The 16,983-nt window shown below is 48.7% G+C and overlaps 1 protein-coding gene across 4 annotated transcripts in view; it reads right to left on the bottom strand.

Moving 5' to 3' along the window:
- Nucleotides 1-514: 514 nt before the first annotated feature.
- Nucleotides 515-16,983, bottom strand: part of XRRA1 (X-ray radiation resistance associated 1) — a 44,055-nt gene continuing 27,586 nt past the window's right edge. The window contains exons 12-19 of one of the 4 annotated variants that reach the window (XR_015744386.1): nucleotides 15,969-16,062; nucleotides 13,955-14,073; nucleotides 10,163-11,464; nucleotides 8,782-8,914; nucleotides 7,164-7,279; nucleotides 4,635-4,740; nucleotides 1,154-1,927; nucleotides 515-1,115 (exon numbers count right to left, since the gene is read on the bottom strand). Coding sequence is in view for 3 of the 4 variants with exons in the window: in XM_087937796.1 (XP_087793922.1) it covers nucleotides 1,653-1,927; nucleotides 4,635-4,740; nucleotides 7,164-7,279; nucleotides 8,782-8,914; nucleotides 10,163-11,464; nucleotides 13,955-14,073; nucleotides 15,969-16,062 (2,145 nt within the window). In the remaining variant the exon portion in view is untranslated. Of the gene's footprint in view, nucleotides 1,928-4,634; nucleotides 4,741-7,163; nucleotides 7,280-8,781; nucleotides 8,915-10,162; nucleotides 11,465-13,954; nucleotides 14,074-15,968; nucleotides 16,063-16,983 lie in introns of all 4 variants that reach the window. The other 3 variants (XM_087937796.1, XM_087937798.1, XM_087937799.1) reach the window with 3 other exon arrangements.

The raw sequence follows: 16,983 nt of genomic DNA, 5'->3' as shown, positions 1-16,983 counted from the left end.
GGTGACTGGGCCAAACACCAGGAGATGGTGAGTTCTAGTTTTGCCTTGCTCATAAAAGCCGGCCAGGTGATTCTGGAGACAGTGAGTTCTAGTTCTGCCTTAGCCACACCTAACTCTCCTCCCTCATTTTCCCCACAACAACCACTCCGAGATGGGCCTTGCTAAGAGGGACTGGCCCAAAATCAACTAGGCCATGGGATAACCATGGTTTCTTCCTAGAAAGCTGATTGATCTTGTAACAGTCACCGGGATGAAAGTTTAGGTTTCTTCTTGGCTAAACCAAATTTAATCCAGCTTTCATTTCAAGGAAACCAGTCAGCTTTACAGAAAGAAACCACGGTTATCCCATCAGATCAAAGCCAAGAACAGATCAGAGTTAAGTTCACATACTTTGTGGTAAACCTTTGTGAATTTAAGAGACACTGAATTAATTCTGGTCTGAAACTCCCTGCGGCAAATATGCCCTGGAGATCCAAGGGCGAGAGTGAAACCAGAGTAGTTTAAGGATGAAATGTTTCATGAGGTTAATTTTATTGCAAAAGAATTTTAAGAACGTGCTGACAAGAATCGCCAGGAAAATGAAATGATGGACGTTGTGACAGAAGAAGAACCTTCTGTGGAAACTTCGGATGTTCTTCCACCGGGAGAGGAACTGAAATAAGGTAAAAATGTGGGGGGAATTGCTGATCTTACAGGAGGACACGGAAGCATGGTGGTCTCGGTCTACCAGTGACACCTTCCCCAGGAGACCACCTGGGAGGCCCTGATGGCCACTGATTAATTCTCAACATGGTCTTCATCAATGGTTTCTTCTCAACACAGGTCAAAGAGAGTCCACCCAACAAATCAGAGGCCCATCATTCGTGCAGCTGTTTTATCTGATTCATCCAGGTACACCAGGCTTCCATTTTGAATGTTCCCTTCAAGATGGACCTCAAGGTTTTTTAAGATGCACCTCAAACTTTCAAGATGGACCTCAAGATTTCAAGATGGACCTCAGGATTTCAAGATGGACCTCAGGATGTCAAGATTGACCTCAAGTTTTCAAGATGGACCTCAAGCTTTCAAGATGCACCTCAGGATTTGAAGATGTACCTCAGGATTTGAAGATGTACCTCGATTTGAAGATGTACCTCAGGATTTGAAGATGTACCTCAGGATTTGAAGATGTACCTCAGGATGTCAAGATGTACCTTAGGATTTGAAGATGTACCTCAGGATGTCAAGTTGTACCTCAGGATTTCAAGATGTACCTCAGGACTTGAAGATGTCCCTCAGGATGTCAAGATGTACCTCAGGATTTCAAGACGTACCTCAGGATTTGAAGACGTACCTCAGGATGTCAAGATGTACCTCAGGATTTCAAGATGCACCTCAAGATTTCAAGATGGACCTCAAGATTTCAAGATGCACCTCAATGTTTCAAGTTTGTGTGAAGCTTTCCTACCGGAGGACCTCAACAAAACCTTCAAGTCTTAAGGGATCCTGGAAACAAGAGTGGTGTCTCCTCCACAGGCGGTAGGACCAAGGGGGATCACAGCTCCCATCAGCTGCAGCTCCTTTCAGCGAAAATTCTCCAGAAGGCCACGTCCTGCGTGAAGGTCTTCTACAACAGGGAGGTTACGGCATGCCGATGATAGGTGCGATCTCTCTTATTGGTGGGATGGAAGGGGGTCGTTCTTCTCTTGAAGGATCTGAATGGGGGACCCGTCCGACTTGCTCCTCCCCTTGATCTCAGGAAGACTTCGGAACTTCGGGATGGGTTTGATGCTAGTTTTGGGAACCTGGTCCTTACCGATTGCCCTGGATTCGGCCATCTTGTTACAGGTGGCTACCACGGATTTGTAATCTTTTTGAAATTCCTTCAGGAGTTCCAAAGCTTCCCGGTATTCCCGCCAATTCTCCTTCCTCCTCCTCAAGATGCACACTGAGAGCAAACGGAAGCAAACCATCGTCAGCCACCTTCGAACCCAGTTAGGTTTTGCGAAACTGCCCACCCGCATCCCAAGGCCTGCATTGTGTGCTGTGGCCATCAAAAGAGGTTGGTTGATCGATTAGCCCGCGGGCCGTATCCAAGCGCGGAGTTCCAAACCCAAATGATTACTAAAATCCGATTAAAAAAAAAACATTTAAAAATGGAATTGAACTATCAAAAGAAGCCAGCGGAGTAGCCTGCTAACTGGTACCCCTCAAGTTATGACTCTTCTGGAGGCTGGAATTATCGTTGTAGGTCATTTTGGTCGCAACTGGGGGCATCAAGTGACTGGATCGGATTTTTTTGAAAAATATTTTTGAGGCAGTTGTTAAGCAAAGGCTGGGGTCATTAAGTGAACTGGTTTCCCTCACGGGCATTTTTATTTTTGCTTAGCAACTGTTTCAAGTTATGACCAGCCAGAAAAGATTCAGAATAGAGCTGGAAGGGACCTTGGAGGTCTTCTAGTCCAACCCACTGCTCAAGCAGGAGAACCTATTCGATTGTACCCTATATGACTATCATTCAATGTTGCACCTGATGATTCTCGACTCTTGAAGGATGTCTCTATTCTTTTATGGACACTGAGAGCCTTTGCACCAAGACAAATTCCTTGTGTGTCCAATCACACTTGGCCGATAAAAGGATTCTATCCACCTATCTACCGTTCTTTCTTTCTTTCTATCTATCTATCTATCTATCTACCTATCTATCTATCTATCTATTGTCTATCTATCTATCATCTACCTTCTATTATCGATCTATCTTTTATCTTCTATCTATCTATTCTATTATCCATCTATCTATCCATCCATCTATCTATATCTATCTATCTATCTTCTATCTATCTCTTCTATCTATCTACTATCTATCTACTATCATCTATCCATCTATTTATCTATCTATCACTATCTATCTATCTATCTATCTATCTATCTATCATCTATCTATCCATCCATCCATCCATCCATCAATCATCATCTATCTCTAGCTAGCTAGCTAGCTAGCTATCATCTATCTATCTTCTATTATCGATCTACTATCTGTCTTTTATCTTTTATCATCTACTATCATCTATCTTCTATCTATCATCTATCTACTATCTATCTTCTATCTATTATTGATCTATTTATCCATCTATATCTATCTTCTATCTCTTCTATCTATCTACTATCTATCTACTATTATCAATCTACTATCTGTCTGTCTGTCTGTCTGTCTGTCTATCTCTATCTATCTTTCTATCTATCTATCTATCTATCTATCTATCTATCTATCTATCTATCTATCTATCTATCTATCTATCTATCTATCTATCTATCTATCTATCTTTTATCTTCTATTTTCTATCTATCTATTTCTATTTATTTATTATCTGTTTCTCCTTAGTTCAAGGTTGTTTATCTCCTTGATTAGTTTCCACTCGTTTTGTCCCTCAGGGGCTTTGGAGAACAGCTTGACCCCTTCTTCTTTTGGGGGGCAGCCCCTCAAAATATTGGAATACTGCTAGCAGGTCACTCCTGGTCCTTCTCTTTGTTACGACTAGACCAGGGGTGTCAAATTCAAGGCTGGGGCCGCAGGGCCGGCCTGAAAGTAGCAAAGGATTGGTCCGTGGTGCCTCTGGCAGCCAAAATGGGTGCAGGCTCCTCCCCTCTCCCCCCAGAGCCCCATTCTCAGCCTGGACAGCCTCCTGCAGCACTTTGGTGGCCAAAATGGGGCGGGGGGGCTGCCAGAGGCACTGTGGGCTGGTCCTGTGGTTCGCCAGCAGCGGGTGCAGACAGCTGAGGTGTCGGAGAGCGAGGACTCAGGTGAGGGGCCTGCTGGGATGCAGGGATGGGGCCAGGACCACCAGGGAGTGGAGTGCAGCCTTTGGAGCTTGTGGGGGGCTGGTAGCAATGAGGAAGAGTCCCCCGAGGAGCCTGGGCCCAGTGCGCATGCACGCAGGAAATTGCTCAGAGGAAAAAGCAGCGGTGGCAGCAGCACAGGTAAAACTCAGGAGTAAGGCTGCAAGGTGATGGCCCCTCCCTTAAGGGATAAAAGCCAGCGGAGAACCCGGAGATCTTTGCAGGAAGCAAAGACGTTTGTGCGCTCGAGCCTTGGGGATGTTCGGATTATCTCGGTTGGTGTTTGGAGACTCTTTGATTTATTGTTTAGGAACTTTATCCGCTGTTCTTAGCAACCTCGCACAAACTCTTCTTTGTCGGAGCTAATTAGTTGGAAGCAGCCTTTTCCCCGGGAAGGAGCGGGATTCGTAAATGAAATATGACAAGGTTGTGCTTTGTCTGGTGTTTACTCTCTGGGAAGCAGGTTTCGGTCAGAACACACCCCCTGCCCCATTTTGTCTCAACCAGCCCCTACCCCCCACACCAGCCGCCTGCTGACCCGGCTCTCTCTCAAAAAAAGTATCCAGTTTGACACCAACCCAATTCCTGCAGCTGTTCACACTAGGTTTGGGCCTCCACACTTCTGGGTTCTGTTTCGGAACCAACCTAGGACAGCCGTTGCCTTTCGCTGAAGTCGACCCGGGCCGATTCCCCACCTTCCCGATCTCTTCCAAAGCCCTCGCTGGATCGAGCACCGGCCTTGGGGGAGGGAAGGAGGGGCGGGGGTGGTCCCTTCTCAGGGGCTCTGGGGCCTCATCCGAGCACGTGAGCCCCCTTACCTAGCGGGACGTGGACGACGTTCCGTGGCTTCCGGAGCTCCAGCAGGATTTCTTCCAGCCGTTCCATTCTGGTCTTCCGAGGCTTCGGCGCCGGGATCCTCAAGACCTGTGAAGAAATAAGAAAGAAAGGTTGAATTGGGGGCGTCCAGTGGAATGAAAAGAAGGACTAACGGATAACAGATCATCAGAGGTGGAAGGGACCTTTGTAGGTCATCTAGTCCAACCCCCTGCCCAAGCAGGAGACCCTACACCATTTCTGACAGATGGCAGTCCAGTCTCTTCTTGAAAGCCTCCAGGGATGAAGCTCCCACAACTTCTGAAGGCAACTTCTGTTCCATGGGTTGATTGTTCTCACTGTCAGAAAGTTTCTCCTTATTTCCAGGTTGAATCTCTCCTTGTTCAGTTTCCATCCATTATTCCTTGTCTGGCCTTTGGGTGCCTTGGAGAATAGCTTGACCCCCGTCCTTCTCTCTGGGGCAGCCCCTCAAATATTGGAAGGCTGCTCTCCTATCTCCCCTGGTCCTTCTCTTCACTAACTAGCCATGCCCAAAGCAGGCATGCAGATTGAGTTGCTCACAGAATCATTCAGGTGATCTATCTATCTGCCATCGGCTAGCTCAGTCTGTCACATAAAATCTGCTTGCAAGCAAACTCAACAATTAACTCACAAAACAACATGTATGTAAATATTGATTTTTCTATAAAAAAAAGAGTCACTTTTACCCAAAATCAGGCAAAGCAGGCAGGCAGATTGAGTTGCTCACAGAATCATTCAGTGATCTATCTATCTGCCATCGGCTAGCTCAGTCTGTCACATAAAATCTGCTTGCAAGCAAACTCAACAATTAACTCACAAAACAACATGTATGTAAATATTGATTTTTCTATAAAAAAAGAGTCACTTTTACCCAAAATCAGGCAAAGCAGGCAGGCAGATTGAGTTGCTCACAGAATCATTCAGTGATCTATCTATCTGCCATCGGCTAGCTCGGTCTGTCCCATAACATTTGCTTGCCGTGAGTCTGCACTGAATAACGGAACCTTCAGTCCTAAGGGAGGTTCGGCTGTGCTTAAAAGCAGAGCCGAAGATCTAAAGACTAGCCAGAAAGCCAGAAACCCAACCATTTCCTGCTTCCTAGCTGATCTAAATCTCCCGGCACAGCAGAACAGCTGATGGTCGGATAAAGGAAAAATAGCAACTTAGCAGGCAAGTTTGCTGGGTAAGGAGTGAGGGGGCGCGGAGGGTTCCCTGCTGGCCATGGGCGGCGCAGCCTTGTGTTTCTGCGCAGCCTGGATTAATTGCTTTGGGGGTGTTCTGGGGGGGAGATTTCTCTGAGGCCCACCGAAATTTTCTCACAGCCCACTGAGGTCCGTTCCAGCTCTGTACTTCGGTTGGAAGCAGATTGAAAGCCAGTGAGTGAGGATGAATTCCACCTTCACCCACCGCCTGGTTTCTCCATTTCTAGACCCGTAATTTGCCTATAACATTTGCAGAAGCTAACAAACTGTCATAAATACCACACAAAGTAGTCCTGGACTTACAACGGTTCGCTTAGCACTGAGGGGAAAAAAAGCGACTTGCAACTGGTCCTCACACTTACGAGGTCTTTGAAGGTCTTCTAGACCAGCCCTCTGCTCATGCAGGAGACCTTTTGTCATTCTGGACAAAATGGCTGCCCAGTTTCTTCTGGGAAACCTCCAGTGACGGAGAAACACTGCTTAGAATATAGAACCTTCCTTCCTTCCTTCCTTCCTTCTTTCCTTCCTTCCTTCCTCCTCCTTCCTTCTCTTTTTCTTCTTTTTTCCTTCCTTCCCCTCCATTTTCCTTCCTTCCCTTCTTTCCTTCCTTCCTTCCTTCCTCCTCCATTTTCTCCATTTTCTTTCTTTCTTTCTTTTCTTTCTTTCTTTCTTTCTTTCTTTCTTTCTTTCTCTTTCTTTCTTTTTCTTTCTTTCTTTCTTCCTTCCTTCCTTCCTTCCTTCCTTCCTTCCTTCTTCCCACCCTCCCCCCTTCCCTCCCTTCCCTTTTCTTTCTCATCTATCCCTCTTTCCTTCTTCCTTCCTTCTCTTATAACATAGAACAGGGTCCAAAAAGACTTGTGGATTTCAGCTGAACTAACAAGGCTGGAGGAGGAATTCTGGGAGTTGAAGCACACACGTCTTAAAGTAGCCAAGTTTGGAGACCTCTGACGGAGAACAACAGAATTGGAAGGGGACTTGGAGGTCGTCTAGTCCAACCCTCTGCTGAAGCGAAGACCTCATACAATTCAGATTTAGCGTGACTTACAAACTCTGTCGCTTAGCCCCAGAAATTCGGGTTTCGATGTAAGTTGAGGATGCCCTGCCACGCTTAATGACTGCAGGTTTACTTAATGACCACGGGGGCGCCCCGCATAATGACCGGCATGATTTATGGCCATGTTTCCCGAGAAGGAGACTAAAGCCCAAGAAAATTGGCTGGATCCAGGATGGGAATCGTCCCACCCAACAGCCCCGCGTGCCTCCCAAAAGTATCTCCTGGGCTCTCCTGACCTTCTTCCTGGCGGACACGTAAGGTTTCTGGTAGCAATCCAGCCTGGCTTTCCCCTTGCGGTAAATCAGCGGGTAGCGCAGGGCCTGCTCCAACGCTCGGACGTTCTGTTGGATTCCTGGTCCGAGGCACAAATGGAGAAAGAAACAAACACGGATTTCTCCGTTGTCCTTTAGGAGGGGAAACCAGGCGTTGGCTCTATTCTAAGTCTGGCCCTGATGAGGTTACCGAGTAGGGCGATGAAAGGTCCGCGGGGGAAAAGAAACCCAAGAGTGCACCCAGGAACCTCCAGTCCTCCTCCTTCCTCCTCCTCCTTCTCTTCCTCTTCTCCTCTTTTCTTCTTCCTCCTCTTCCTCTCCTCCTCCTCCCCTTCCTTCTCCTCCTCTCCGAAGACCTCCTCCCATCTGGCACTGATGAGGTTCTCTAGTTGGATCATGAAACGTCTTCAACGAAATCACCAGGCTCGGAGAGGACCAAGGACCCCACTGTCCTCCTCCTCCTCTTCCTCCTCCTCCTCCTCTTCCTCTTCTCCTCTTTTCTTCTTCCTCCACCTCCTCTTCCTCCTCCTCCTCCTCTTCCTCCTCCTCCTCTTCTCCTCCCTTTTTTTCTTCCTCCACCTCCTCTTCCTCCTCCTCTTCCTCTTCTCCTCTTCCTCCTCTTCCTCCTCCTCCTCTCCTCTTTTCTTCTTCCTCCCTCCTCCTTCCTCCTCTTCCTCCTTCCTCCTCCCCCTTCCTTCTCCTCCTTTCCGAAGCCTCCCCTCCTCTATCTAGCACTGATGATGTCCTCTAGTTGGACCTCCTCTTCCCTCTTCGCCTCTTCTTCTCAAAATCACCAAGCTCAGAGAGGACCAAGGACCCCACTGTCCTCCTCCTCATCTTCCTCCTCCTCCTCTTCCTCCTCCTCTTCTCCTCTTTTCTTCTTCCTCCACCTCCTCTTCCTCCTCCTCTTCTCCTCTTTTCTTCACCCTCCACCTCCTCTTCCTCCTCCTCCTCCTCCTCCTCCAACCTGTTCTGACCAAGGCTTCAGGAGATGCTTATTTCAGCATACGCTTAGTCCAAAGAACCCTCTTTTTATTTCAATGCTGGGAATTATGTGCATTCCCAGCTTGTGATGAGTCCCAAATAGTCCCTCGAGATAAGCACCCACCTTTCTCTCCTTTGAATTGCTGCCAGCAACTAAAGCGCCAAATTGACTGTAAAAAGCCAAAGGGAGTACAAAGTCCACACAGGGCTTCAAGGATTAATCCAAACAGAGCAAACAAAAGTTGCTTCCTGCAAAGGCTCCTGTCCCTTTGCACTTTCTTTAGGTCTTATGGGAAGAGCCAATCATCTCCAAGCCTTCCTCCCGAGTTGCCCCTTTTGACTCAGTTGCTCTCACCTTCTGGCACCTTCTCCCCTCCACTGTCCGATTCCGCTGCCACCTCCGCAGGCTGCCGGCGAACCCACAACACAACCCTCCTCGCACGCCCACCCAGCCACCTGGCAGAGAACCGGTTGCTAACATTTTTGAAGCCCACCCCTGCAGGTACACCCCCCTCCCCACTCCGAAAAGGAGTCCTTCGAAGCCAGCCAATGGGGGCAGCCCAACCTCCATGAGCGGCAGGGGGGGGGTTCAACTTACCTTTGGGCTCAACAAAATCTGATCCGGGATCCCCTCCGAGCAGCTCTTCGTAACCCTTCAGTTTCTCCGGCACGTTGAGGGTCACTTTCCCCAAGCTCACATGGGATCTCCCGGAATCGAGAGATTCCTTGACCTTTGCCCCCAGAGGCAGGAAAGCGGAGGGGGGAGGGGGGGGAAGAGAAAAAAAACCTCAGGTTATTTTTCAAACGGTACTTTTGAGGAAGGCGCCGAGAGCCTCGGTCCGACTTTCAAGGTCAGAATAGGAGAATATCAACGAATCGGAAGGGACCTCGGAGGTCATCTAGTCCAACGCCCTGCTCAAGCAGGAAGACCCTCTACCATTCCAGACCAATGGCTGTCCAGGCTCTTCTGGAAAGTCTCCAGGGATGAAGCCCCCACAACCTCTGGAGGAAAGCTGTCAGTCATCTTAGTGATCATATCTTGCCATCTGAACTCTTTTCTTGGATAATTTTAATGCATTTATTGTCTTTCGGTTTCATTCTTTTATTATGATATGGTTTTTATTGGACTGCAAGGCATCCCAGAGCCATGCAATTCAGAGAGTGGGGTTGTGTGTAGGCAAGGGTCTTCAAACTCGACAGCTTTAAGACCGGTGGACTTCCAACTCCCAGAATTCCTGAGCTAACATGGCTGGAGGAGGGATTCTGGGAGTTGAAGTCCACAAGTCTTTAAAGCTGTCGAGTTTGAAGAGCCCTGGTGTAGGGGTTAAAGTGCTGGCTTAGAAACCAGGAGACGGTGAGTTCTAGTCCCCCCTTAGGCATAAAAGCTAGTTGGGTGACTTTGGGCCAATCACCAGGAGACAGTTCTAGTCCCGCCTTAGGCATGAAAGCCAGCTGGGTGGGCCAATCACCAGGAGACGGTGAGTTCTAGTCCCGCCTTAGGCATGACAGCCAGTTGAGGGACTTTGGGCCAATCACCAGGAGACGGGGAGTTCTAGTCCCGCCTTAAGGCATGAAAGGCAGCTGGGTGACTTTGGGCCAATCACCAGGAGACCATGAGTTCTAGTCCCGCCTTAGGCATAAAAAGCCAGCTGGGTGGGCCAATCACCAGGAGACGGGGAGTTCTAGTCCCGCCTTAGGCATGAAATCTGGGTGATTTTGGGCCAATCACCAGGAGACAGGGGTTCTAGTTCTAGTCCTGCTTTAGGCATGAAAGCCAACTGGGTGACTTTGGGCCAATCACCAGGAGACGGTGAGTTCTAGTTCCACTTGAGGCATGATTCTCTTAACAACTGTGGCAGGGAAGGTGATAAAATGGGGCAAAACTCAACTGTCTCGCTTAGCAACAGAGAGATTTTGGCCTCAATTGCGGTCCTCAATGGAAGACCACCTGTCATCTGGCATCGCGCCGGCTCACCCACCTGAGTTATGAAGATGGGTTCCGTGGTTCCTTCTCCGCTCCTCGTCAGCACCTCCTCCTCCTCCTCCTCTTCCTCCTCCTCCTCTTCCATGGAAGCATCCTCCTCGGTTTCTGGAGGCAAGGCGTAGGATTGGATCTGGGCAAAGAGTTTGTATAGCTCTCCGGAAACGGATCGGGAGGGCGGAGCCAACGTTGACCTTCGTGGCGAGCATAAATCCGCCAACGTCGGCCTCTCCTCCTGGCCGTATTCCACAAGAGGGAAGCTAGCCAAGCCAGGATGTTCCTCTTCTTCTGAAGGCTCCAAGAGATTCACGTCCTCTTGATCTCCCTGTTCCACCTCTGAAGAAACGGTCGTCAAGACCACCACGGGGATCCTCCGCCGATCCAACTGGCCTTCGGCTAAATCCTCCCCGCTGGGATAGGAGGTGGGCACGGACTCCGGCCGATCCTGATCTTCTGCAGAGGATCCCCTGGACAGGAGATCCTTGTCCACAGAAAGCGTTTGGGCAGGTGAAGGAGGTTCACCCAGGTTGTCTTCTTCTTCTTCGAAAGAAGACGATACCTGCGGTTCGGATCCTTTCTGATCCGGCAAAGACGTAGTCGTAACGGGTGCCGATTGAGTCGCCTCTCCACCAGGAGCGGTGGAGGAAAGAGTCTTGGTTCCATCTTCTTCTTTTTCTTCTTCTTCTCCTTTTTCTTCTTCTTCTCCTCCTCCTTCTTCTGGTTCAACGATCTGAACCACTTCCGACCCCTCCTGTTCCTCCGAAGGCGAGTTTGGTGGGGTAAGAGGTTCCACCTGGGTCTCCGGTAGACGTTCTCCTGCAGGTGTCCTCAGGTAAGGTCGGGATTCTGTTCCTTCAGGCTCGCACGGGCCTGAGGAAGGCGGGGACAACCCAGGTGGACTTCGCGAAGGCACATGAGACGGGAGACCTTCTGAAGGGCTCTGTCCCGACCAGGTGGGAGAGGCGGAGGACTTCCTACCCAAGATGCGCTCTAAGGAAGACTCCAGCAGGAGATCGCTTTCAAAGGATATTCCCTCTAGGGAGGAGCCAGGGCTGATGGCTCCGTCGTATAAACTGTTCAGCGAGAGGTCGGCCGATCGCTCCTCCGGCCGAAGCGGAGACAGGATGGGCTGGCTGGGATCGTAGGACAGGAAAAAGGACCGGCTCCCATCAACAGCTGGGGAACTGAGTCTTTGGTTGGGATCCAGGTCGGCCCCCGTCCACAGCTGCCAGAACGTGGTCTCCAGAGCCACATCGACCGGCAAGCGCTTCTTTCGGATCTTAGGTAGCTTGGATTTAATCTAAATGGAAGAGAAATAGAAATAGAATTCCTTTTATTGGCCAAGGGTGATTGGACACACAAGGAATTTGTTTTGGGGGGCGAATACTCTCAGTGTGCATAAAAGAAAAGAGACGTTCATCAAGAGTCAAGAATCATCAGGTACAATAATCATCATAGGATACAATAAGAATAGAATAGAAAGATATAGGAACAGAATTTAAATAGAATGGGATGGGATGGAACAGGATAGAGAAGAGAAGAGAAGACAGAAGAGAAGAGACAATTAGAATAAGGAAAGAATAGAATGGAATGGAACGGAAGGGAAGGGAAGAGAAGAGAATAAGGAAAGAATAGAATATAATACAATGGAAGAGAATTGAATTAGAATTAGAATTACAATAGAATAGAATTCTTTTATTGGCCAGGTGTGATTGGACACACAAGGAATTTGTCTTTGGTGCAAAGGCTCTCAGTGTCCATAAAAGAAAAGAGACATTCATCAACAGTCAAGAATCATCAGGTGCAACACTTAATAATAGTCATAGAGTGCAATAAGAATAGAATAGAGTAGAGTAGAGTAGAGTAGAGTAGAGTAGAGTAGAGTAGAGTAGAGTAGAATAGAATAGAATAGAATAGAATAGAATAGAATAGAATATGGAGGTGGAGTGGAATGGAATAGAATATGAAGTGGAGTGAAGTGAAGTGGAGTGGAATTGAATTGAATTGAATTCTTTATTGGCCAAGTGTGCTTGGACACACAAGGAATTTGAAATACTCTCAGAAAAAGAAAAGAGACATTCATCAAGAGAAGAATCATCAGAATAGAATAGAATAGATAGAAAGAATAGAATAGAATAGAATAGAAAGAGAAGAGGGAGAGGAGAGGAGAGGAGAGGAGAGGAGAGAAGAGAAGAGAAGAGAAAGAGAAGAGAAGAGAAGAGAAGAGAGAATTAGAATAGAAAGAATAGAATAGAATGAAACAGAAGGGAAGGGAAGAGAATAAGAAAGAATAGAATAGAATAGGGAATAGAATAGAATTCTTTATTGTCCAAGTGTGACTGGACACCCAAGGAATCTGTCTTTGGTGCAAAAGCTCTCAGTGTACATAAAAGAAAAGAGACATTCATCAAGAATCATAAGATACAAAACTTAGTCATAGGTTACTATAAGCAATCAAAGAACGTACAGGGGCGTATGTGTGAATATGGGGGAGGGGTGCATGAACGGGAAGCGCCCGTGGCATTTTGGATATGCACGCAATGGGCGCTCGGTGCCGAAAAGGTTCGCTGTCACAGCGCGACAACGTTGATTGGGCACTAAACGAACTGTATGTAGTAAGATAAGGACTACTTCTCCTGAATTTTATTCCCTTTAGCCATCCTAGGTGTCAGCCTCTCCGAACCAATGGGGTTAATTCCCCAGCCCTTCCCGATTCCTTCCCACCCCCCGCACCAAGATTAAACAAGGTGGACCCCTCCCCAAACTTCTAAACTATTTTATACCACCCATTTATAGGGACGCAGTGGCTCAGTGGCTAAGAGGCGGAGCGTGTCGCTCAGAAAAGGTCGGCGGTTTGGCGGTTTGAATCCCGAGCGCCACGTCACGGAGTGTTGCTTCCATTCCTAGTCTCAGCTTCTGCCAACTTAGCTGTCGTGCCCTTGTTGGAGTCTGACTCTGAGGGGGAGGTGGAACAGCCGACAGGGAGTGGGAGTGCGGCTCCGGTGGTGGTGGAGGACACTGGGGAAGGGCACAGGCCGGCTGGGCATTCAGAGGAAGACCCAGGCCCCCACCCCTTCTGCATCCTAGGACATGCAGGAACGGATAAGGGAGCAACGTGAGTTGCATGGCTTATGGGGGAGGAAAGGGCCCTGATCCCCTTCATTGACTGCAGCTGGGAAGACTGTTGAAAAGGGTCAACTGCGCAAGGCAAAGTTGCTGGAAGCAAAGCGTGACATTATTCCGGTTTGTCAAGTCTTATCTGAGTCTTGGCGTCCTCCCAACTGGGTGCGTTTCATTATCTTTTGAAGTCTGCAACTCCTTATCCTGCCCTGTCTCGTTCATTGCTGCAGTGTGGTTTGTGTTGGTTTTTATTTATCATTTAGATGTACTTGGGGTTCGGATGGAATTTCTTCCCTTTCAAAACTGTTTTTGGGAGAGTTTTTTTTCTCCAGCCGATGAGAACTGGACACTGGGGGCCAAGTTGGAGGAATTAAAGGGACTTCCTCTACTTTTGTGACTTTGTTGCTTTTGTGCCACGCCCCTTTGGTGTCATCGCACTAGCAGCTCGAAAGCCTGTCAAAAATGCAAGTAGAAAAAATAGGGACCCCTTTGGCGGGAAGGGAACGGCGCTCCGTGTGCCTTCGGCAGCGTTTAGTCCTTCCGGCCACATGACCACGGAGACGTCCTCGGACAGCGCTGGCTCCCCTAGAGCCGGAAATGATGAGCACGGAAACCTTTTACCTTTAGGAGGAGAACCTCTACCTTACTACCTATTTGTCAAAGTTTGTACCTCCCGGTTGACTTTGACGGGGATAAAAACGCGGGGCTTCTCCAGCTTGGAAACTTTCTTCCTCACCAGCTTAATCCCCAGTTTGTCTTGAAGGAAACTGGTGAGAAGAGGTGGGTCACCTTGGAGGAGAGGGAAGGAGAGAAGGAGAGAAGAGAAAGATCGTTGTTACGCCCCTGGGCAAGACAAAAAAAAAAAATCTATTCTCTCCGTTTCCTCGATTGACGCCCCGACGCAAAACAACCGTTCCGAGCGACAACAGATTCCCCCCAAAAGGGTATTTACGATCTGGAGTCGAAGTTCTGACAGTTGTCTTCTTCCACCCTTGCTGTCCTGCGTCCCCGGGATTGCATTTGGGACGCTCGGCTAACCAACTATCACCACCCCCAAAAATTGTCAATCATGGCCGAACTGGTAGCATAACACTTTGCAGGCTGAAAAAATGGGGCCTGTTTCATCACTTCCGGTATTTCTGGAAATACATGAAGTGATGAACCGGGCCCATTTTTCGGCCTGCGAAGCCTGCAGAGGCTTCCCTCGAGCCTCTGGCAGGCCGAAAAAGGCCTGAAAATCATCTGGGAGGCGCACGCATGCGCAGTGAGGTAAGTTTGCCTGGGGCTTGCGGTCTTTATGGATATATATATATAGGGTCTCCTGCTCGAGCAGCGCGCTGGACTAGATGACCTCCAAGGCCCCTTCCGGCTTGATTCTGATCAAAACAGCATGGGAATATAGGCTTTTTAAAGCAACAACTCTGTTTAATCGGACCTTCGTGTGCGTGGACCTGGCACACGCGCCTGACAACCCCAGGGAGAACTGCAGGTAGTCCTTGACTTACAACAAATTCCTTTAGTGACTGTTCGAAATGACAAGTGGCACCGGGGGGAAAAAGTGATTTAGAACTGTTTTTTTACACTGGCGACTATCGTAGCCTGCGATCCAAATCCAGACACTCCTATTTATGCCGGGTCCGCAATTGACCTGTGGAGGGTCACGTGATCCCCTTTCTGCGACCTTCCGGCGATGGGGAAACCAGATTCGCTTAACGGCCATGTGATTAATTTAAGAACCACGGTGATGCGCTTAACGACGGTGGCAAAAAAAAAAAGAAAATTCGTAATACGGAGCCAAAACTAACTTTAACCATTTTCTCGTTCAGCAATGGAGGTTTTGGGCTCAGCTATGGTCATAAGTCGAAGACTACCCGTACTGCGACGGACATCCTTTCCCCAAGATGGAAAGGAACAGATTTTAAGAAGCACCCTGTCATGCCCTTGTTGGAATTGGATTCTGAGCGGGAGGTGGAACAGCTGACAGGGAATGGGAGTGTGGCTCTGGTGGCTGTGGAGGAAACTGGGGAAGGGAACAGTCCGGCTGGGCATTCAGAGGCAGACCCAGGCCCACCCGCTCTTCAACCTAGGACATGCAGGGAGGAATGGATAAGGGAGCAACATGGGTTACGGGGGAGGAAAGGGCCCTGATTCCCTTCATTAGCTGCAGCTGGGAAAACAGGATAAAGAGGGTGTTTGCCCACAGCACCTTGCTGGAAGCAAAGTGTGCATTATTTTTGTTTAAGTCAAATCTCATCTTGAGTCTTGGCGTCCTCCCAACTGTGTGTGTTTTGTTATCTTTTGAAGTCTGCAATTCCTTATCCTGCCCTGTCTCGTTCATTGCTGCAGCTGTGGTTTGTGTTGGTTTTTATTTATAATTTAGATCTACTTTGGGTTCGGACTGAATGTCTTCCCTTTCAAAACAGTTCTCGGGAGAGTTTTATTTTTTTCTCCAGCCGAAGATAACTGGACATTGGGGGCCAAGTGGGAGGAATTAAAGGGGACTTTACCTACTTTTTGTGACTTTGTTGCTTTTGTGCCACGGTCATCACCCCCCCCCTCTCAATTTCCCATAGTTCTTTGCTGCATTTCAGAGGGCAAAAAGGCCAAGAGGGACGGTCCCTCCTTTGCCCCAGGGAAGGTGCCCCCCCACCGCCCCACCCCGTGGCCTCCCGGGCCGGCGGTACCGCTTCGGGATGTGGTGAACGGGTTGCCGTAGAAGGTGAGCTCCGTCAGGGAGGGGAAGAGAGCCACGGCCAGCAAGTCTTCTTCGTTTTCAATCTGCAAATCAAAAGACGGACTGGTTGTTCGGGCGGAGGGTGTAGCTGGACTGATGGCGTTAGCTAGTTTGGGTCGTGAAACGCCTGCAAGGAAACCACCAAGATCAGAGAACACCAAGGATTCCATAGTTCTCCTCCCCCTCTTCTTCTTTTCTTCCTCCTCCTCCTCCTGCTCCTCCTCCTTCTCTCTTGCAAACCTTTTCCCTCCTAGCACTGATGATGTTACCTAGTTGGGTCATGAAACGTCTGCACGAAAACCACCCAGCTCAGAGAGCACCAAAGACCCCACAGTCTTCCTCCTCTTCCTCCTCCTCCTCCTCCTCTCTCTTGCAAACCTTTCTCCCTTCTAGCACTGATGGTGTTATCTCTAGCTGGGTCATGAAACGTCTGCAAGAAAACCACCCAACTCAGAGAGCACCACAGACTCCATATTACTACTGCTACTTCCTCTTCCTCGTCTTCCTCCTCCTCCTCCCCTTGCAAACCCATTCCCTTCTAGCACTGATAATATTCCCTCGTTGGGTCATGAAACATCTGCACGAAAACCACCCAGCTCAGAGAGCACCAAAGACCCCACAGTCTTCCTCCTCTTCCTCTTCCTCCTCCTCCTCCTCCTCTCTTGCAAACCTTTCTCCCTTCTACCACTGATGATGTTACCTCGCTGGGTCATGAAACGTCTGCAAGAAAACCACCAAGCTCAGAGAGCACCACAGACTCCATATTACTACTACTACTTCCTCTTCCTCCTCCTCCTCCTCTCCTCTCCGTAGACCCTACTACCTTCTAGCACTGATATTCCCTAGTTGGGTCATGAAACGTCTGCAAGAAAACCACCCAGCTCAGAGAGCACCAAGGACCCTTCAGGATCATGACTTATTTTAAATACAACAAAAGTTTCCTACAGACAAAACCACAACTGCGC

This window comes from Pseudonaja textilis, chromosome 7 (genome assembly GCF_049901715.1).
Source record: "Pseudonaja textilis isolate UNSWEBS1 chromosome 7, rPseTex1.2, whole genome shotgun sequence".
In the NCBI taxonomy this organism is placed as follows: domain Eukaryota; kingdom Metazoa; phylum Chordata; class Lepidosauria; order Squamata; family Elapidae; genus Pseudonaja; species Pseudonaja textilis.
This window is presented reverse-complemented; position numbering and strand designations above follow the sequence as displayed.